The sequence below is a fragment of the Crinia signifera genome, chromosome 2, assembly GCF_055691185.1.
Source record: "Crinia signifera chromosome 2, ASM5569118v1, whole genome shotgun sequence".
Lineage (NCBI taxonomy): Eukaryota > Metazoa > Chordata > Amphibia > Anura > Myobatrachidae > Crinia > Crinia signifera.
Genome location: NC_139218.1, coordinates 263,108,239 through 263,131,486, shown reverse-complemented (window position 1 = coordinate 263,131,486; position 23,248 = coordinate 263,108,239). Strand labels below are relative to the sequence as shown.

General features: G+C 41.8%; 1 protein-coding gene across 2 annotated transcripts in view; it reads left to right on the top strand.

Annotated features, from left to right (window-relative positions):
• Positions 1-23,248, top strand: part of UPF3A (UPF3A regulator of nonsense mediated mRNA decay) — a 33,131-nt gene that overhangs the window by 6,000 nt on the left and 3,883 nt on the right. The window contains exons 2-9 of one of the 2 annotated variants that reach the window (XM_083168488.1): positions 672-778; positions 5,457-5,563; positions 8,881-8,979; positions 11,054-11,164; positions 13,808-13,863; positions 14,403-14,561; positions 16,813-16,970; positions 17,487-17,784. In XM_083168488.1, coding sequence (XP_083024614.1) covers positions 672-778; positions 5,457-5,563; positions 8,881-8,979; positions 11,054-11,164; positions 13,808-13,863; positions 14,403-14,561; positions 16,813-16,970; positions 17,487-17,784 — 1,095 coding nt within the window. The remainder of the gene's footprint in view (positions 1-671; positions 779-5,456; positions 5,564-8,880; positions 8,980-11,053; positions 11,165-13,807; positions 13,864-14,402; positions 14,562-16,812; positions 16,971-17,486; positions 17,785-23,248) is intronic. The other variant, XM_083168489.1, reaches the window with a different exon arrangement.

The following is a 23,248-nucleotide window of genomic DNA, read 5'->3' as shown; positions in this document are numbered from 1 at the left end:
AAAATTCATGAAGAGAAAACAATCCATAATTATGTCTATGGGTCAGTCAGTGACATAGAACATATGTTGCAGATCAAAGATACGTATGTAGATATTAAAAAGATGAATGTCCCAGAATGAAAGAATTTGCACATGAAAAAATTGAAAGTTTCAGCAATATGTTTTACACAAGATTGGATCTTTTTTCCTTAACTAAAAAAATTAGCATGTCTAATTTTTTTTGTCTCAATTATAAGATTTGGTTCTATATCTACTTTTAGGACGTATGAAAATCTGAGGTAGTTCTAAACCTAATTTCAAGTAAAGAAAATTCTGAAGGTTTTACAAATTTCCAAGCCCCAAATGATGGAAAAATCACTAGACATTCTCTACAAAAACCTAGATTGTAAAGTTGGGAAAGTTTAGTCCGGCATCACCACAACTACTGATCCCCTGGCTAACCATTATCAATATTGTGATGAGCTAGGATTTTACTATGCCCTGTAACAAATTTTCTCCTTCATCTACTAGTGATTCAATTACTATATATATTTTTGCAACAAAAAAAATAGTTTTCACTGCCATTATGCCCGTAAAGTTATATTTCCTATTTTTTTTATAACCCAACTCTAGAGTGTTCAGTATCACCATGGTTATAGGAGAGTATCACTTATTTGTGGTGTCTCTTGCAGGTGGTAATACGTCGCCTTCCTCCAAGCATGAGTAGAGAACAACTAGAGGAACAACTACATCCTTTGCCAGCACACGATTATTTTGAATTTTTCACTGCTGATCCCAGGTAAAGATTACAAGGAATGCTACGGAAAATAATTAATATGGAAAGTGTAGAGGTGTGACATAACAAAAAACACGATACAGTGTGTAACATAATCTCCAGATATGTGTTTCCTTGTGCAATTATTACATTTCTAATGCAGATTAAATACAATGCTGCTTGTAACACAATGGGCACTTTGTAATTCATCATATACCCAAACTATTTAACATATATCAACCATAAAAGATCACAATTATTGGTACTTGTGAGTTATCCGGGCTGCCGATTTTGTCCTTAAGTTTGGTTAACTTAAGGACACCCGACCGACGCGATGCCCACGATTTAGCTCCAAATCGGGGGCATCGCGTCGGTCGTGGCCGTTATAAGGGGCCGCGACGCGATGCCCCCGATTTCCCATAGACAGTAATGTTAAAAGACACGATATCGGGGGCATCGCGTCGGTCGTGGCCGTTATAAGGGGCCGCGACGCGATGCCCACGATTTCCCATAGACAGTAATGTTAAAAGACACGATGGACCCGATTTCCCATAGACAGTAATGTTAAAAGACGCGATGGACCCGATTTCCCATAGACAGCAATGTTAAAATAAAATTACAATGTGAAATTGGGCAATATGTTTAAAAAAAATGTTTCATGGCCCCCCACCACCGTTAACGCCACCCCGCTATTGACGCCAACCCGAAGCGTGGCGAGCGCAGCGAGCCCGCGAGGGGCGGCGGTACGCGTCCTCCGACCTTTTCATGCCCTACTATCCACTAGGGCGTGGAGTGAGAATAGAATAGTGTGGCGAGCGCAGCGAGCCACCGAGCCCGAAGCGTGGCGAGCGGACGCGGACACCTGTGAAGCCCGCAAGGGCACGCGGATACCTGTGAAGGTGTCCGCGTCCCCTCGCGGGGCTCGCTGCGCTCGCCACGCTTCGGGCTCGGTGGCTCGCTGCGCTCGCCACACTATTCTATTCTCACTCCACGCCCTAGTGGATAGTAGGGCATGAAAAGGTCGGAGGACGCGTATCGCCGCCCCTCGCGGGCTCGCTGCGCTCGCCACGCTTCGGGTTGGCGTCAATAGCGGGGTGGCGTTAACGGTGGTGGGGGGCCATGAAACATTTTTTTTTTAAAACATATTGGCCAATTTCACATTGTAATTTTATTTTAACATTGCTGTCTATGGGAAATCGGGTCCATCGCGTCTTTTAACATTACTGTCTATGGTAAATCGTGTCGGAAATCGGGTCCATCGTGTCTTTTAACATTACTGTCTATGGGAAATCGTGGGCATCGCGTCGCGGCTCCTTATAACGGCCACGACCGACGCGATGCCCCCGATTTCGGGCGCGATGAAAAAATCGGCAGCCCGGATAACTCACAAGTACCCAATTATTTACCCAGATGTTTATAGCTTCTGTAATTGAAATGATCAGTCATACTTTAATTGTTAGTATCTCTGCTATTAGTTCATGTGTTTTGCCCAGGAGCTGACATTTCTTACTAAATACCACATTTTTAAAATCTAAATACAAGTTCTTTGAAATTCCTGCACATGGGTCTCAAAGATCTGAAGGCTAAATAAAGTATTAATGGTACTTTAATGGCAAATACTGAGAGAAAACAGATCTACAGATGGAGCCTTCTTCAACTAACCTTCTCTGGATAGCGGTGGTGAGCCATGGCTCACCAAGACCTATTGTTCTCTGATGCAATAAAATATATAGAACAATACAGTAGGGGATTAGCATAGGATTAAGGTCCTTATTCAGATCTGATCGCAGTACAAATTTGTTCTCAAAATGGACAAAACCATGTGCACTGCCAATGGGGCAGATGTTACATTTGCAGAGAGAGTTACATTTGGGTGGGGTGTATTGAAACTGAAATCTAAATTGCAGTATAAAAATAATGCAGCCAATATTTACCCTGCACAGAAACAAAATAACTCACACAAATCTAATGGTGCCCATATACTACACTGCTGCGACGTCTCGCAGCAGTGTTTGGATACCCGATACCCTGGCAAGCTGCCAGGACCTTCCCGGTGGCAGGGACGCATGCGATCCGTTGTGATGGATCGCATGCGTCCCTGCTTCCCGCCTCCCTAGCCGCCATGAGGTAGGTCCCAGGACGGGTGGTCGGACGGGCAGCAGGTCCGACCACCCGGTCGGGTCCGATGCACACGGGACCGCGCATCGGACCCAACGACATGTCAGGGAGAGGCGATTTGGTCCGATTTAACGGGCCGATTGGTCGCAATTGGCCGAAATCGGACCAAATCGCCTCAGTGTATGGGCACCTTAACTCTCTGCACATGTTACATCTGCCCCACCTGCAGTACACATGGTTTTGCCCATTTTGAGAACAAATTTGTACTGCGATCAAATCTAAGTCGACAGCTCTGGCTCACTTAATCCTATTAAAGGGCTAGATTTCATGTAATTTAAAGGCATGTAAGCCATGTATCAAAGCAATCATCAGTAGAAAGAAAGAAGTAATGTTGCCACTGTATAGGTCATTGGTACGGCATAATCTACAATACTGTGTTCAGTTCTAGAGGCCATATCTTCATATGGAAATTAGAGACTACAAAGAAAGGCAACTGCATGCATGGCTAATATCACAAAACATACCAAGAAACACTGAAAGATCTTAGACTGGGGCCACATATAGCAGTCAAGCAGGTCCCATTCAGCCTGCACAAAAGCTAGGTCCTACCGCAACATACCTTGATTGGATTTCAAGGCAAATACATACATTTTTTTTTTCAAATACATACATTTCAATGTATGTTATCACACAGTCTTGAAATCCGGTCGACAGTGGCCGGATCCTGTTCGCTGAACAGGACCCGCTTGGCCACTATGGCCCCTTTTCACACTATCACACCTAGACCCAGGATATTGCTGGGTTGCTGACGTAACAACCCAGGTTGTGGTACAGCATGAAAACTCCAAACTTTATAACCCAGGTCGAGCAAACTGACAATTTAACCTATGTTATAAGAATGATTAAACCCAGGTCCCCCTCTGTATAAAGGGTAACCCGGGTTTTATGTGAATGCACCGGACCCAGGATTGCGATCTCTGATCCGACCCGTGTTTGCATCCTGAAAGGAGTAATGGTAGTGGACAAGTGGAATAACCTCCCATTAGAGGGGGCAGTGACTTATACAGTACAGTAATTTAAACATACTAGGGATAGACCTACTGTATATGTGGGTACCAACACTGTGGTAATAAATACAGTAGTGGTGACAGTGATTGAATTGGATAGTATAGGCATTGAAATAATTTTAAATATGGATGTAAATGAATATTGCAAACAAACCACACAGCATCATATCTAATATAATGGAGGAGCGAGAGCGGAAATGCCTGATATTAACAAAAAATTGGCAGAGAAAGAACTAAGCTGTGCCATAAGAATACCAAGAATATTTCTAACCCATGCAGAGGCAGTGACGGAGAAGTACCATGTGCCCCACGCCTGAAATAAATGGTGGTATCTGCTATCATAGTAGGCTTTAATCTTGCATCAGTTGCCAGATTTTATTAATGTCCACTGCAAGAAAAGATGGATGCGAACACTTTAGTAGGATGCAATCAGGTATCTTTGTGCAGGTAAACAAGCTTCAAAACAAAGTGCCATGGCTTCACTAACGTAATGGAACAGGTTCCTCTGGTAGTTATATCTGTAGAGGTTCACATTTAGGTATAGGAGAATCAGTAAAAAAAAGTCAGTTGTACAGCATAGATATCATACTTGTCATTAATGGTCTGTGGTAGTAATCTGATTCAAAGGTATTCGTTAAGCAAAGTGATGATGTTTGGGGGCTCTGCCCATGGTATCTTATGCGCATGTGCAGGTCCCTTTTGCGAACGGCTTGGGTGACTTGCATAGTCACTGAGCTGTTTGCAAGGATCAGGCGGATGGTGCTGGGGACTGAGGTCGCCAATGGGTGTCCCCGTGAAAATGCGGGACCTTCCCATGGGTACACGAACGGCCCGATGCCTCCCAGGACCGGGCAGCTGATGTCACAGGATACCAGCCGCCCACCCCGTCTTTATCCTTGCGGCCTCAAATAAAAGTCTGTTTCCACTGACTTTTATTTGCGAAGGCAGGAGAAATCATTCGGCGACCATTGAATGATTTCGCACGCTATGGAGACATGCGAGGGGATGTGTTTTCGTTACACATCTCTTCACATGTTCACAATGGGAATCTTCGGCGGCAAGAGGGCTTGGCCACAGGCAAACCCAGCAAACCAGAATGAGGGCCATTGTGCAAATGTGAGCACATATGGACTAGGAAACAATGCATATATTCTCTGGAACACCATAATATATGTAGGTGGTAAAGGGATTTAGCAAATATCGGATGATGATAATAACTGCTGCCAGCGATAGAAAACTATTTTGCAGTTTGATTGATGCCTAAAAGTGAATCCATTTGTTATTCAAAAAAATAAATGGTTTATCACATGGTACTTATGTTTTTGTGACGCCTGGTGAAAAAACAAACCAATGTACTACTTTTGCCGCATAGAAGACATCTCCAGCTCTGTATGTGGACAGAAATAAGCCATTTTTCTAATGAACTTTTCCCTTTTGGTGACCAGCTCTGCATCAGCCTCGTTGTGCTTACTTTCTCATGTCTTACAGCGGAAATAACATTTACTTTCTGTTTGCAGCTTATACCCACATCTTTTCTCAAGAGCCTACATTAACTTTAGAAATCCCGAAGACATTCTTCTTTTTAGAGATAGATTTGATGGATTTATCTTCATTGACAACAAAGGTTAGATTTTAAAAATTTTTTTTTTACAGGATTGCATTTTGAATAAATAAAATAATAAAATACACACAAGGAGTAAATACTATCATTACATAGCAACAAACATGATTCTTATTATTTAACTCAGTTCTGTGACATTGAATCAGACTCATACCCCTATCAGACAGAAAAATCCCCAAATCCCTGTTTTTTCCAGGATATCGCAACACGGGAAGGACCCCCTTTCACACAGCACATTAGACCCGTGTAATTCTGAACCCGGGTCAGCCCTGCAATGTACATACAATGGGTCGAGATTGTATCTAAATTGGGTGTTTTGAGGCCAAATCAGTCTGGTGTGTACCCTACATAGCATAACATAACATGCATTGAGTTGCCAGCCAATTTTTTGTTGTTATTTTTATTTGTTTATTGTACAATGTCACCTTTGCATGTTGTACTTACATTGAAGTGATGGGCTAAAGTAAAATAAAGATACTCTCCCCAAACTAGTTTACTAGGTTTATTTGTATCATTCTGTACATATAATGATGCATACAATGTTTGGAGAGGAGAAATAATCTTCTCATCTGTATAATAAACTACATTAGAACTGAGGGCATTAAAATGCTTTTAAGTTGTTTTTTATTCATATTGGCTCCCTATATTTATGAATGTTGCTCCCTCCTTTTATATGCGTCATAGAGAATTTTAGAGATTGTTTTCATCAAAATGTACAAATTCCCGTCTTTATAAAAATAACATTCACCAAAATGAACCTCTTTTTAATCTTTACCCCCATATCCCCATATTAAGTAGTCGTATATAATCAGCGCATATTCATTGACCCATCTTATTACCTTCCTTATTCGAATTAAAAGAAACCCTTAATCTTACCTGACTCAAATAAAATCAGTAATTCCTTTATCTTAACTATTAGAGCATTAACCGCTCATAATAAAAACACCAAATAACTTATCCACTTATCCACTTATACCTCTATTACATCCTCTATATCTGTTGCTGATTTTAATAATATATTCTTATATTCTTTAGTTACTGTAATTATCATGTGTTTTCTCTATTTCTGAGTGTGTGTGTGTGTGTGTGTGTGTGTGTGTGTGTATGTGTGTCAAGCAACTGTAGGAAACAAGTCAACTGCTGCATCTCACAAGGTGGTGCTCCAGCTGCACTGCATTTTGTCAGAATGCCGCCACCCCCATCACCTGACATTTGGTGGCAGTGACCTGGTGACAAGGGGTATGGCCTACACACCCAGTCAGTGAAAACTAAAAGCCAACCCCATTTTGTACATCCCCCATTTAAAAATGTTTTACACATATCAGCACTGACATGCCCCCCCCCCCCCACACACACACACACACCTTCCGCATTCTCTGCTGCCCCCATCTCTAATATGTTCACTGTGCCCCGAGAGGTCTCTTACCTCCTCTTCTGAGACAGGGCCTGGGCTTATCATGCTGCGCAGTTAGCTGGAGTCTGCAGGGTGCTGCTGCTCCGGGCAGGTGTGTGCGCAGCTGCTCCCACGTGGCTATTACATTATGGCCGCATACAGCAGAATCTGCTGTTTCAAACATATGCAGAAGCACTGTATGCGGCCATAATATAATAGTTATATGGCTGCGTACAGTGCTTCTGCGCTTGTGCAGAATGGGCTACTGTTTGAGCTCGAGAAAGGAACAGTGCTGCGCAATCAGAGAGGTCTTTAAAATAAGTAGGAATGGTGAGTTACTTTAAAATAAGTACATTAACATCGTTCAACATTCAATGTAGACCATTTTTGAATAAAAAAAAATTACAATTCATTTAAACCAGAATTGCAAAAAGAAATTGGACTGGAAAGGGTTCATGAGCAGGTTATGTGCAATTAAAATGGCCCATGCAATCTCCTACCTTTTAGATGGGAGATCGGGCGCAATGAATCATTTGGATCTTCCCCAGTGAGTCTGATTTAATGGAAAGGTGACTTAAATAGAGATGTGAATAGATATATTGCCCATTGGCTGTGCTGCTGCACCGAAGCAATTTGTCTGTGAATTCTGTTGTTCACAGATATATTGCTGGTGCTCACAATATTGGCCATTCAATTGAACAGCTGATATATTGAACAGTGTGTTGCAAGCATATGTCAAATGCAAAGTGGCGGTAGATGCAGACAACTAATATTAGTATCCATTCAGCTAATGTGAGGGATCTTGGGGAAAAATGGGCCGCCTATTGATTTTATGGCAGCAGCCGCAACCATTAGTATCTGTATGTACACCAGAGCTTTTGATACATGCCCACAACACTTCTATGACACGCCCACAACACTCCCAGAATTCAGGGCAGATTTATGCATTTGCTTTGCCACCTCCCAGTTCATGTTGAAATGCATTATTACACAGAAAGACCTGACCAAGTCTTACCTAGAGTAGGGCAAACATACTCCAGAGTGTGTAAAGTCTCTTCAGCGCATGTGCTGTATGTATGCAAGAACTTACTGTTTGCAACTTTGAAGAGAGATACGCTTGCCTCAAATCAGTCCCAAACTGAATAAAAGAATGGATAAAACAGAGTTTTGGGAATGATGAATTATTTGGAAAACAACAGTGGAAAATAATGACAGCACTCAATAAATCATAATTTAATACGCATTTTAATATATTTTAAGTACAATGTGTGATCAAAATGTTAAATAAATTAATTATTCTTTTCAATCTCTCCCATATGTCTCTGGGATACACAAACAACTTGTCGCTGCAGTCATACTAGAGTGGTTCCCAAAATGTGTGTATTAGCACCCTCGGATGTCTTGCAGGGGATTCAGTATGAAATCCCGGCGGTCGGGATCCCGGCATTCAAAATCCCGACGCTGGAATCCCGACCGCCGAAATCCCGACAAGGGGGGGACGTGGATCGCCCCCCCTTGCAGGCTCGTTGCGCTCGCCACGCATCGGGCCTGGTGCCTCGCTACGCTCGGCACGCTAATTTATTCTCCCTTCAGGGGTGTCGTGGACACCCACGGAGGGAGAAAGTGTCGGGATTTCGGCGGTCGGGATTCCAGCGTCTGGATTCTGAACGCCGGGATCCCGACCGCCGGGATTTAAACTGCATCCGCTTGCGGGGGTGCCTTGGATTGGTGGTCCAGGATCAATTTAAATTGTTTAAATTTACACAAGGGAGCCATGATTGAAAAAAGTTTGTGAACCAGTGCGTTAATAGCCCCTTCTACTGTCAGTGTTACCCAGTGCTGTCTGGGTACATGTAACAGAAATAATTGGAATGTTTCTCTAACTCTATTGTTATGACAGTAACAATGAAACAATGTATGTCCTTAGGTCAGGAGTATCCTGCTGTGGTTGAATTTGCACCTTTTCAAAAAATTTCAAAAAAGAAACTGAAGAAAAAAGATGCAAAAGTTGGAAGCATAACTGAAGGTAAGCATTTTTGTACTAGTGGAAATAGATGTGTTTTCTATTTAAATGAATAGAACGTAATTCAATATTGCCTAATACAACATCCACTTTTTCCCCAATGTTCTGTAGATACTTGAAATGGTTGTCAATGGAGTGCATATATTGAAAGTAAAGTACATAAGGATTTGTTTTTTTATCCTAGTTTTACAATGTGGACAAATTTTATTTATGCTTTGCATACTTTTTTCTTTTTGTTATCTTGGTTTCAATATATACCAATACAGACAATAATGGAAATTTTGAAGTGGGGTTATGAAAAAATGAAGGCTGTAAAAGGCTACGAAAAAGGGTTTGTGGCCACTCGCAAAAGGGGATTGTGCTTAAATGTAGTATACCACACCACACTAGTAGGGCCCCTTATAATATATAGTACTAGTGCACCTTACACATTATGACACATAGTATGAGCCAAAATTCTGGGACAGAGAGAGTGACAGCAGGGACACAGAGAGTGACAGCAGGGACACAGGGACATGGAGAGTGACAGCAGGGAAACAGGGACAGGGAGAGTGACAACAGGCACATGAAAAGTGACAGCAGAGGCACAGGGAGAGTGACAGCAGGCACACAGTGAAAGTAGGGACAGAGCCATAGACAGCGGGGACACAGGGACAGGAGGGATAATAACAGCAGGGACAAAGACAGTCCGGAACACAAGGACAGTGAGAGTGACTGAAAGGACACGGGGACATGGAGAGTGACAGTGGGAGACAGGGAGAGTGACAGCGCGGACATGGAGACATGGAGAATGACAGAAAGAGTGACAGTACATGAACATGGAGAGTGACAGCAGAAGACAGGGACATGGAGGATGACATTGGGGACAGACAAAGTGAGAAACAGGGACGTGAAGAGTGACAACGGGGACATGGAGAGTGACAGCAGCAGACAGGGACAGTAAGAGTGGCAGCAGGGACATGGGGACATTAATTCTAAACTTTTGATATATATTCTGTTACAGTAGTTGTTTGTTTAAAATTTGTTTTTGAATATAAAACTTATTCAAATTCATAACAAAAGTTTGTTTTATTTTTACATACAATAAAGGTATGAAAATAGGGAAATTTTCTTAAAATCCGTAACTTCATTCTAATCCTGTAGCTCCAAAAGCACATTTTTTCTGTTTTTTTCTTTGATTAGTAATTAGTAAAAATAATTCACCCAAATTTAACTCTCTCTGCACATGTTACATTTGCCACACCTGCAGTGCACATGGTTTTGCCCAGTTTGAGAACAAATTTGATCTGAACTAGGCCCGTTGTTCAAATTTTTGGGCATGATTCTGGTTGACTTGGTAAACTGCAAAGATCGCAGCTTACTAAGTCCCAAAGTGCCCGCCCCACCGAAACCACCCCCAGGGTGGTCTGGAAACTAAGTTATTTGCAGACACCCACTAAAACCTTTGACTGATTGAAACCAGGCCCATCAATTATTTCTGAATGATTATAAAATTAAACAAAATCTGTATTTTTCAATAAAAAAAGCTTCTTTTTTTTAAATACACCTCTGCTACCATCATGCTGAGATGGGGTATTAGCAATCACAGGACAGCTGTAGTACTCTCCACTGTCCAGGGGCTTTGATGAATGGACAGACGACTTTTAACCTACAAAACGTCAAGTTTTTTGCATTATTTAAGGATTTGGGACTTTGATAAATAGACACTATATTTGGGATGAATTGAAAACATAATATTTATTTTCAGACATAGGGCCTGATTCTGGTTTACTCGCAAAAGCAAATTCTCTCTCTAATGGACAAAACTATGTGAAGTTTGAAGTACAAACCCCACCCAAATCTAACTCTCTGCACATGTTACATCAGGCCCACCTGCAGTGCACATGGTTTTGTCCATTAAAGAGATAATTTGCTTTTGCGAGTGAACCAGAATCAGGCTCATAATGCAGTCACTGGATACATTGGTGGTGTAATACCAGAGTTTAGCTGTTTCAGTGAATGTCATCTTTGCTTTGTAGACAACTTTGTGCATCATTTTTAAAGCTGCCTGTTTAACCATTTTGTGTTTATTTTGTAGATATCGAGTATAGGAAATTTTTGGAAAACTATTGTGCCGATGAGGAAAAGATTTGCGCAAATCCAGAAACGCTTTTAGGAGAAATTGAAGCAAAAACAAAGGAACTTATTGGTTTGTTATTTATATATTTGAACTGTATTATAACATTTACATATTTTTTTTTTATAGAAAACGATTTTCTTTACTCTAAGATTAACTAAAGGTCAAAGACCTCATCATTTGTTCAGTTCACCAGCAGCACCTCTCATTGATATTACTGTAACGCTAGCTTTTATTGATTAGTGGGTACTTGTTTCCTAGCAGGGCGCCCACTAAGCTATTTGCTTAGAGGGCTATTCTGTGTAGTAAAATCGCATCGCATGGCTTTTTGTGCCTTGCGATGCGTGCGATGCAATGTGCGATGCGATCTCAGTAGTTAATTTAGTTACTTTATTCACTGCACCCTGAATGAAATCGCATCGCACGGCCCTTTTTTGTGGCGTGAGATGTGATCTCAGTAGTTCATATGGTAAAACACCTAAAACACCACCACTCTTCACGTCACCCCGAAGCGTGGCGAGCACAGCGAGCCCCGCAAGGGGCGGCGGAAGGCGTCCTCCGACCTTTTCATACCCCCACTATCCACATTGGCGTGGAGTTGATAATATATAGTGTGGCGAGCACAGCGAGCCTCCAAGCCCGAAGCGTGGCGAGCGTAGGGAGCCCCGCGAGGGTACGTGTATTACTTTACATGTATTCCGCGTCCCCTTGGGGGGCTCGCTACGCTCACCATGCTTCGGACTATACAAAATCAACTCCACGCCGATGTGGATAGTGGGGGTATGAAAAGGTCGGAGAAAGCATTCTGCCGACCGTCGCGGGGATCGCTGCGCGAGCCACGCTTCGAGCCACGCTTCGGGGTGACGTGGAGAGTGGTGGTGTTTTACCATATTAACTACTGAGATCGCATCTCACATCTCACGCCACAAAAAGCCATGCGATGCGATGTGCGATGCGATTGGAGCCTATAACAGTAGAAAGTCTACTTAATTAAATAAAATTATGTTAATATGTATATGGCGCGAGACACCTGGTACGATTCCTTCACTTTTCTTAGTGTCGATACTTTTCCCTCAACTTTGCTACTTTTTCTTTCATTGTGCTACATTTTCCTTAAATAGTGTAGATTACTAAAGGTGCCCATACATGGTACAATTGAAAGGTGTGATGAGATGCGCACTCCCACACACATCCTGTCACATTTTAATTTTGAGTTTGTTTGTTTGTGTCTTCATTTTGAGTGAATTCTAGTTCACATATTGGCCCTTATTCTGATTGCATCGGACGGCCGATGTTTGGTGTTTGCACATGTGCAGAGGCGTTTATGCGCATGTGCGAACGCCTCACACGTCCGAACACGGCGTGAGTTCCGTGCAGAAAACGATTGGTCGGAACCATTCGAGGAGGGGGTGGAGAGGGGCGTGAAGGGATGTTTGGGCTCATTACCATATGGAGGAGGTTCCCACAGATGGGGGAGGTGTTCGCATGAAACATCCACTCGCGGTCCATTCGCTTGGCGTCTTACCGCACTCGGACGGTGTGAGCGATCCGTACGGTAGGCGGGGCTAAGAACACTCGGTGCCCGTCCGAAATACGCATCCGTCCGATTCAACTAGAATAAGGGCCATAGTGTATTAGATACCCATGTTTTAAGTCGCATAGTCCAGGCCGGGTGATAATAGAAGGACTGTACAGGTGTACGGCTCGCTGTTACTAGTTTGGATGCCCCTCTCTTTGAAAACTTGTCTATGTAGCAAAAACTCAAATTTGTATAATCATGTACCAAATATGTCCAACCCTTTCCACTATGGCTTCTGCTAAATGGAAATATCATGATGAGGCACATACAGATGACCGGCAGTGAAGATGCTGATGGTCAAAATACCGATGCTGGCATCCTGATGGAGGGAATCCTTTCAGGGGTCAGGTAAGTATACTTACTTTCCACCTGCTCCCCTCCAACCCTCTCTCTCTCTCTGCAACCTAAACCTTCCCCCCCCCTACAGTTCAACCCAAACCCTTCCCGCTAGTGCCTAACCCCCGTACCTTACCAAGTAAGCCAACACCTTCCTGCCCCACAGCTGAACCTCTCCCACCCCGTGGATTAACCCTAAATCCCCCCTAGTGGCTAACCCTTTCCCCCCTTCCCCAACTTAATCCCCGGCATTCTTACATTCAGCATCCTGGGAGTCGGGATTCCGCTGCCGGCACCTTCATTGATATCAGGATTCTGGTGCTGGTCTCCAGGCGGTAGTCGGTTTAGTGAATGACGGCATCCTCACTGACGGGATGCCGGACGCATCCCATCATGATATTTACGTAGTAGCAGATTGAAAATTGTACAGCTACAGTAAATGGTTTTATAAACCATTTGGTACTTTTGGTAAAAAACAGAATGCGATGTGGTTCGAAATGTTAGCTAAAGCTATAATATAAAGAGTGATACATCTTGTATTTCTAGTCCATAGATTAAATAATAAATGGAGGCCTTGTGGGCAGATAATTGTAATAATAATTTTTCATTTGCTTGTATTTTTTTTTGTTTTTTGTTTTTTACAATTCTTCAAAGGAACATTGTATAGTATTGTTTATCAGTGAAAATTGTTAAGATTGCATGGTACAGTATTCATTGGCACCTTTATGCATCACAAAATAATACAAAGGTCTATAATGATTATTTTATATATGTTCATCTTATGCAATTTTGACTTTCAGCCAGAAGGACAACTCCACTTTTAGAATTCATCAAAAACCGCAAATTAGAGAAACAGGTATGATGGAACAGCCGTTATGTGTGCTTCACCCCCATGTATGACTGAATGCAGTAATTATTGCCATATGCGCCCCTGCCATTTATCATTAAGATAGTGCGCCAATACGTCATGTTCCTACAGCTGCAGATTTCAACAGCTTCAGGCTGTCAGCTCCTCATTGCATGGGAAATCTCACAATGTTTGTGGGATCTCGCATGTGCCCATTGAGCCAAAGGGAAGCACTAGGCTGATGCATTGTGGGCACTGACCGGCATCGCCGGAAGGTCAGATCTATTCTAAATTTCAAATGATTCCTGCCTCAGCACGAATCGGTGCAGAGATACTGTATACTGAGCATTAGAGATAAAGTGGAGAGAGACAAAGTACCAGCCAACCAACACCTACAGTAATTGTCCAGCAACAGACTTAGAAATGTCAAGATTGGGGTTGGCTTGTACTTTAACTCTCAACTTTATCACACTCCAAGGTTTAGTACACCTGCCCATGGGAATCTTTCAGCAGTTATTGTTGTATGTTTATTATTTACTCTACTTTAGAGAATACGAGAAGAAAAAAGGGAAGACAGGAGGAGACGGGAGTTGGAGAAAAAGCGCTTGAGGGAGGAAGAAAAAAGAAAAAGGAGAGAAGAGGAAAGGCGTAAAAGAAAGGAAGCGGACAAACAAAAGAAATTGTGTGAAAAGGAAATACGAATTAAGGTAAAAAGGAAAAGAAAAGGTGATGGAAATATTGGTTTAACTGATTATATGCTTCATAAATGATTAGACTATGGAATGTCAGACTGGCTGATGCAGAGTGGAATTTCTGTCTATTTAACGAGCTCATCTTAACACTGCACATGGGGATTAATTCAGAGAGCATCCTCAATGTTTATATGCAACTCCAATGTTCTCACATCTTCTCAGGCTCATGAGTGACATGCTGCTGACATCAGGGGCAGCGACAAACAGCTATAGCCAGTGGTTGGGTCCTTGAAACTAAAGGCCCTGGGAACCCATGGCTTGAGTGAACACGATCAAAGATGATCAAATGACATGAAGCAAAATCAGTTCATGGTCACCATGAACATCATAGATAGTAGTCCTCATTCCTCAGAATCAGAATTTAAATTATTGCCATGTGTACCAAAGATGCACAAGGAATTATTTTCCGTTAGCCACAATTTCCATGTTGTCCCACACACAGTATAACACAGCCAATAATGACACAAAACAATTTGAAAACACAATCATAATAATGTATCGCACACATGTGTTATGAGATTTATTTCCATGCTGCCAGTCTTAGCTTGTTCATGTGCATTACTTACAAACATGAACCAGGCCCTTTATTAGTTGTTAGACAGAAATCTGTACTATTATGCATGATTGTCTGAAGCCCCATACACAACAAAGGGGCCCCACTGACACCGATATTGGCGCAGCATTGGGGGACCCGGCAGAGGGGACCAGCGTTGGCAAGTGTCTGTACAATATCGCTCAGAAAGCCCTTTCTGAGCGATATTGTGAACAATATTGCCTAGTGTGTATGGAACTATAGGAAATTTGTACAGTTCCATCGTCATAATAGCATCTCCATTAAACTCATAAAGTGGAGTGGTTCTCCTCAATAAACGAGGAACCCACTGTTATCTCTGGAAGACACCTTGGGTCTGGTTTATCTGTTTCCTGTGGTGGTGATACTACTGTGCATCCTCAAGAAAAAGTAAAAACTAAAAGGTGTTTTTGGTAGCATCAAAGTCTGGCTAAGATTGTAGTAGTGCACATACATCTATATGTCAGCATGCCAGATGTGGCATCTGTGACTGTATGTCAGGAAGCAAATTATCATCAGGGATCAGTACAGATAGCTTTAACAATGACAGATGAAGCCAGAATTCTTAATGAAAAGGGATGTGCACCATGCTCAGGGACCATCTTATCAAAAACGAAATGTATTATAGGGTTTGGTAGACTCATATTTCGTGGCGTTGTAAGAGACTTCTAGCCACTATCTTTCAGGAAATCCTTGATACTAAGCTCTTTAGGATCAAGTAAAGCCAAAGTAACCAGTCTAAATTCTAGAAACTGGCTAAGATGCAGTATAACACCCCAACTTGCCACTGTTTCTATCCCAGCCTCTGTTCATAGTCCTGTCATCTGTTTCCACAGCACAGCTGGGGTCTCTATGTTACAGATATACTTATTTATGTTTTATGAGATCTGTTCTTTGAACAAAACCCTAATTTAAGCTCAAATTGATTTCCTGGTTCAATGGAAACCATGACACTGCAATGATATTTGTCTCAAGTGCGAATTCTTCACTTACTGGGTTGCATGCCATTGTGTTTCAGCTAAATACCCATTATAGGTAACCACATGGCCCTCGTGACTGACATTTTAGAAGTTAAAGTCTTTTGGCCTGATTCAGAGATGAACGCAGTATGATGAATATTACAGTGGAGTGACTAATTATTTGCTTGTATATGTGTGCAAAAAAATTCTAGGAAACCCTTACTGCACACATATGAACCAAGATGTGCGATGGCGTATGCATTTGTGTAAGACATTGCTGTTACTTGAGACAGCTTCTGTTATTTGTAGGACTGTAATAGCCAAAAAAGTGAATGGAAAATACGACAGAATCTGCTATACAGTATATTACAATTAGAGATGTGCAGGTTTGGATTTACTTGGTTCCTACTGCCAAATTAGCGCAATTTCGGATTCAAAAACATGTGACAGCCAGTAGCCAATAGGATCCTGCTTTGAGATCCGAGTAAATCCAGCTAAACCCGAACCCGCACATCTCTAATTACAATACTTAATGTACAGGTATTTATAGAAACTATCCTGTTCATTGCCAACCTTTGTTTACTCCTAGAATTCAGAACTGTGGTGTGTAAAATATCAAGTCTCTTATTACTTAGTGTTTACAATTATTTTTACTGTAACATATCCCTACATTTAGCTTCTTAAGAAACCTGAGAAGAGCGACGACATAATTAATGAGAAGCAGAAAGATAAAATAGAAGAGATTGATCTAGAAGAAACAAAATGGGAAAAGTCTTCTTCTGGGAGCATTAAAATGAGAACTTTCGATCACTTTGTCAAGGAACTCAAAGAAAAGTAAGGGTCCATTGCTTATCTTCTATGACATTCCAATGCATTTGATGTTGTTATGGGTTATATTCTAGCAGAGAATCAGTAATGAGTACACTTATTAACTTTACCATAGACCAGGGACAGAGCACGATAAACTTTGGCGGCCACATTGGGTAGCACTGTAACACTTCAAGGGACACATTTTAATCTCAGTAGTTAGTTATGGTAATACATTTAATCAATGAACCAGACACCTGTAACAACATATCAGCAGGCCTTTTAAACAAGGATTATAAACCATAGCAAGCAGATAAGGTATACAATACAGGAAGGAAGTAGGTAGAAAGAGCTGCAGATAAAAGCTTGAAGAGCTGCATGCAGCCCCAATGCCAACTGTTAACTAAACTGCCCTGTGTGTATGGTAGTAGAAGGAGAGGTCAGGGAAGGAACCCAGATTGTGTCCTATATAAAAAAAATTTAATTGGTTTATTTTTGCGCCCTGGTCAGAAAAACTGATAACATAGTGTTACCCTTTTTTAGGACTCAGAATGAAAGTGATAAGGAACAAAGAGATAATGACAGGAGATTTCGAGATAAAGAACAAGAACGACAAAAGTATCAGCGCATGGAGGATGGCAGAAAATCAAGAACCCACTTTGAGTTTGAGAAGTTTCTAAGGCGGAACGAAGATGACCAGAAATGGGGAAAACCGTACAACCAAGACCGGGTTAAGAAAGGGAGCCACAGCAACAGCTTTGCAGGGGATGCTGTAGACAAACTGGGTAAAGAGGACAAGTGTGATGACATGGCATCCAAAAAGGAGCGCATAAGAAATAAGGTTCTTTTATTCTTTTAGGATCATTCTTCATTAGCCAAACATCCCCCTAAAACAGTGGTCCTAATGCACCAGTAAGAAAGCATACTGAAGCACAATATATTTATCTTGCGTAAAACAACATAATTCTTTCATGAGGCATCTTTTCTCTATGTTATTAATTTATATGTATACTTTGTTGACTGCACTTAATGAGTCTGTATTGCCAAATACATTGAAAATGGTGAGTAGTAGGAGAGATGTGTTGTATCATTTAAAGCCAGTGATCATAACTTTAATGTTTTATTGAGCAAAATACAGCAGTACATGAGTCAAGGGAAGCAATGAAGTTTATAAGTCAACATGGATTAATAAAACCTGCTTTTACTAAAATCCCTGCCCTTTGTATCTTCCATTCACTCTCAGCCAGAATTTAAGGCTAAATAATTTTGAACTATATATTTTGGGGAGGCATTTTGCAGGGTTGTTCCTCCCATGAAGCAAGGAAAGATGCTAGTCTCAGATGATACAATGGTAGGTGCAGCAAAGGCAAGGTTCTCACTAAGAGAATTCAATATTGGATTCCCGATGTCAGGATGTCCAGGCAGTCGGAATCCCGGCCGTTTCGACATTCCATCGACTGTCGAGGGTCGCAATGTCTGTAAATTGTCAGAAACGGCAGCGGATTATAAGAAAACGGCTGTGAATTCGACAATCCACTGTTGTTTCCGACAAAATATATCCGACTTTAAAAAAGTCGGATCTGACAGCCTTCATTGCTGTCGGTAATGGCAGAATTGAATAGGTGAGTGACGATATTTCCCCTGTTGGGAAACATCGTCAAAGCTTGAATACATACCTTAATCTTCCAGCAGCTATCCTGCCTCATCCAGCACTCTGCTCACTGGCTGCTCTGCAGTAGCTGATTGCAGTAGGAACAACATCAGTGTCCTTCAGTCTTTATAGCATTGGGTATCAGGATGAAAGATAAATAATATATAAGTTTACACCATATAATCGACCTACATTTGATCAACAGTTGCAAATGGTTAACAGAGCTTAAGGTCAACAGATACAAAGGTTTGACAGTCCAAAATGTCAACACAAAAAATGGTCAACACATGTTTTCCCAACACTTAGGGTTAGGGGTTAGGCTTCTTGAGGAGACGTTATCGTTAGACATCAAGGGAATAGTTAGAATTTGGCTTCTTCAGGTAAAAGTTTGGGGGTACTTGTGTATTTTGGCGGCTCGCATCGCATACCATAAGGCATGCGATGCGACATTGCGCGATATTGTACAATGGCATACAATTTTAAAATGGGTGCTTACAATGTTAAATGCACCCCCACGCCACCCCCCCACTATAAACGTGAACCCGAAGTGTGGCGAGCGGCGGCGGTACGCGTCCTCCGACCTTTTCATACCCCCACTATCCACGTCGGCGTGGAGTTGAGAATAGAAAGTGTGGCGAGCGCAGCGAGCAACCGTACCAGAAGCGTGGCGAGCGGACGCGGACACCTGTGAAGCCCGCGAGGGGACGCGGATACCTGTGAAGGTATCCGCGTCCCCTCGCAGGGCTCGCTGCGCTCGCCACGCTTCGGGCTCGGTGGCTCACTGCGCTCGACACACTTTCTATTCTCAACTCCACGCCGACGTGGATAGTGGATAGTGGGGGTATGAAAAGGTCGTAGGACGCGTACCGCCGCCACTCGCGGGCTCGCTGCGCTCGCCACGATTCGGGTTCACGTTTATAGTGGGGGGGGTGGCGTGTGGGGGTGCATTTAACATTGTAAGCACCCATTAGGGTGCTTAAAAGCACCCTTTAGGGTGCTTATACAATCTTTCATCGCATAGGGGGCAAAAATCGCGTCGCATCGCATGCCATCGGGTGCATGGCATGCGATGCGATGAAAACATTGCGCGATGGAGATCAGGGGCACCGCCAAAATACACAAGTACCAGTTTGGGTTAGGTGATGGGGATTGTAGGGTTAGATTTAGGCTAAAATAACATAAAAAATGTGTTGCCCATTTTTGTATCAACCTTTTTTATGTCCACCATTTGACCTGTCAACTTTAAGACCTGTTGACTTTTAATCTGTGGACCTTTTTGCGCTTGTTGACAATATGGTATAAAATATTGACTGTCAATATATACATTGTTGATAATTTCATCGACACTAGAGGGATTAGAACATTTCTCCCTCTCCTTTCCCTATTCCATTCAGCACTCATTGGCATTTATGGAATGTTGTCCAGAAAAAGCTGTGCCTGTTTTACAATAACTAATTATATAGTTTAATTTTTTTGTAGTGTTTAAAAATATGTATTGTTTGTCTGAAGACACAATCTCTTTTCCTATTTACCTATTGTCATAATGGGGGTTATTCTAGTCCATTCTTTCTGACAAAATCCTTCTTAGATGGACAAAACCATGTGCACTGCGGGTGGGGCAGATGTAACTTGTGCAGAGAGAATTAGATTTGGGTGGGGTTTTTCTTCAAAGTGAGATCTATATTGAAGTGTAAAATCATGTAGTCAGTATTTTCCCTGCACAGAAACAAAATAACTCACCCAAATCTAATTCTCTCTGCACGATCTGCCCCCCTGCAGTGCACATGGTTTTGTCCATCTAAGAAGGATTTTGTCAGAAAGAATGAACTAGAATAAACCCCAATGTATCATATTATACAGCTGCCTATCAACTCTACTTTTCTTTACCTATGGAGTCAATCCAATTGGGTGTAAGCTGTGAGTTGCTTATGTCATCTCCAAGCGCTGGCTCAGGACCCGCCTCTGCTGGAGTCACCCATCTGGTATTTTTCTGGGTGGGAATAGTAGTGTAAAATGGATCAAAAGCCGGGTAGTACCTGGGTTGGAGCCAGATCCAAAATGCCGGGTGTGACCTTGTTTTTGGTGTAAAGGGGGTATCATTGGATTGACACCTTTATTTTATAAAACATCAGCAAAAGTAAACACAAGTGTTGATCATAACAGAGAATGCAACCTCCAAAGAGGATTTAGGTAATCTGCAAGCAGCGATGTTTTCAACAATGAGTTTGTCAGCAGCCTGATGTCAATATTAGTTTATAACTGCTGCCTTAGCATCATGTGTATACTTATAATGCCAACACATTTACAATGTTATAGCTAACATTAGTCTACCCAAACGCTACATCAATTTGACCACTACCATATTCCACCCAGAAAAGCCTTCACTTTTGAGACCTGCGAATCAGGAATAACCTGTCAAAACAGTGTCAGTCCTGACTCTCTCCTCATGAACAAGTAATTAAATAAAGTCTACGGAATAAAATTCTATAGAGATTATCCAATTACCCCTGAGAAAACATTGGGAGATATTTTTCCCAATGTTTAACCAATATTAACATCAGGTTATGATGTTAACCAATGTTAACATCAGGTTACAACAATGTTAACATCAGGTTATCAATATATTAGATCGCCCGATAAAAACACATTTCACTGCGAAATTACACAGGTTCAGTGAAACCTGCTTGTTTTCACCCAGTGCAGCCCCGTTTTCACCGAAAACAACTGCATGTGGAGATCCTGATTTACGAAGGGACAAATGGTTCCAGCTGAGAATCTGGGTATGTTTTTTGCAGACACACTTTTTTGCATCAAACAGAAATTTTAAAATGGAGATAATGATTTTCTAGAGCATTGCTTAGAAAGATTAAAATATAATTTACATGCATAAAAAGTGCTTAATGTATATACAGTATGTGTGCCTACAGTATGTGGAATTGCTGCTTTAAATATTGTGTGGTGTCACAATACAAAGATATAGAGAATGGTACTTCCTGAATGCATTAGGCACAGGCATTGTGGCTCTTTCTGTAATATATGTTTATGGTCATGTGACCTCTGACATCACGGGGGGGGGTATTCAAATTAAGCAGACTATATAAACCTGCCTATGCCAGAGCATTAGTAAACAGTAAAAATTTTTTACCATATTTGATTACTGTGTATGATCATGCTTATTTACAGACACTGGGGCTAGTTTGGGTTGGTTCTCAGAAGGGATCACCATGTTATGACCAATGCTGCGGTTCTGCACTAACAAGCAGAGGCTTGATTGACAGGCAGTGGCGTTCACATGGAGGGGCAAGGGCCGCTGGCTTTGAGGAAACAGGGGTTTGATGCCCCTATTTGCTGGGAGTGGCCAGGCCAATGACTGCACTGTGAGGCGCAGTTTCCTTGGCCTCGCAAGCCAGGATGTGACTGCATCCGCAAATGCAATTGCAGCTTTTCATAGTCGCAATTGTAGGCAGGGGGTGGAATGCACCTCTTCCTACATTTGCATTGCTTAAGAAGTGCATATGCTAAGCTGCTGCTCTTAAAAAATTATATTTGATAAAGTCTCTTGCGTTGCGGTACCAGAATACCCTATGGACAGGTATGCGCTTATTTTTATGTTTTCTTATATGTGTTCTACTACGATTTTTTTTTAAATATAAAATCACTGTGTAATACATTTTGATTTATAAACCTTACATTTCCTGGTAGCTTTACCTTATTTTTAATAAGATATCCTTAATTGTCGATAAGATTTTAATAGTAAATAATACAGTGTTATTTTATCTCACAGTGCCTACTTTGTTTTATCTTCTTTTATCCTCACTATGCTGATTTAAATAAAGTATATTTTGTTCACTACTGACCCCCATTACTGCTGTCCTGAGATGGTCACAGTACACTATGTAGACAAATGTAAATAGACACCCCCGCGCAAGAAAACTGGTGTGCTCCTGCAGCAGGTATGTGTTTGTGAAGTTATAAAACTTTTCAGATCAGGTGTAAGTGTTGGGTTTGGAAAGGAGAAGGCCTGATGCCAGAGTTGGGGGTAGCCTTATGTTGTGGGGCTGTTTTACAAAAAATTCAGTAATCAGAAAGAGTGGCCAGCTCAGACTCCAGATCTTAACCCCACTGAGAACCTCTGGGATGAATTGAAGCAACGGGTGCGTTCTAGGCTGACTCGACCCTCTTCAGTGTCAAAGTACTGACGTCAGTAACATTTTATTGATCTATTTGCTCTCAGTGTCCAATAACTTTTGTCTACATAGTGTTGTAACAGCATTGTGGCAGTATAGGTGTAAGGTGGTTCTGACCTCGGGACTTCATGTTTCTTGTGAAAACACCATTTTTTGACAGTTTTTTTTCTCCTTATGACAAATAAATCTTGCCAGCAATAGTTGGTAAAAATAGTAAATGCCCCCTGTGAAAAGAAGTCTCTCCTTTTCTGTTCATTTATGTTTATGCTGAAATCTCACAACCTATAACAACCAAACACGAGCAAACACCCACCTGCCCCGCGAATGGTCAAGGCTTTATGCGAATGGTTGTGTTTTCACTGACTTCTATTTGCGAAGGCAGGAGAAATCATTCGATTGTCAGTGACCACCAAATGATTTCTCCTGCAGTGGAGGCATGCGAGGGGCTGTGTCTTGGGGCCTTATTC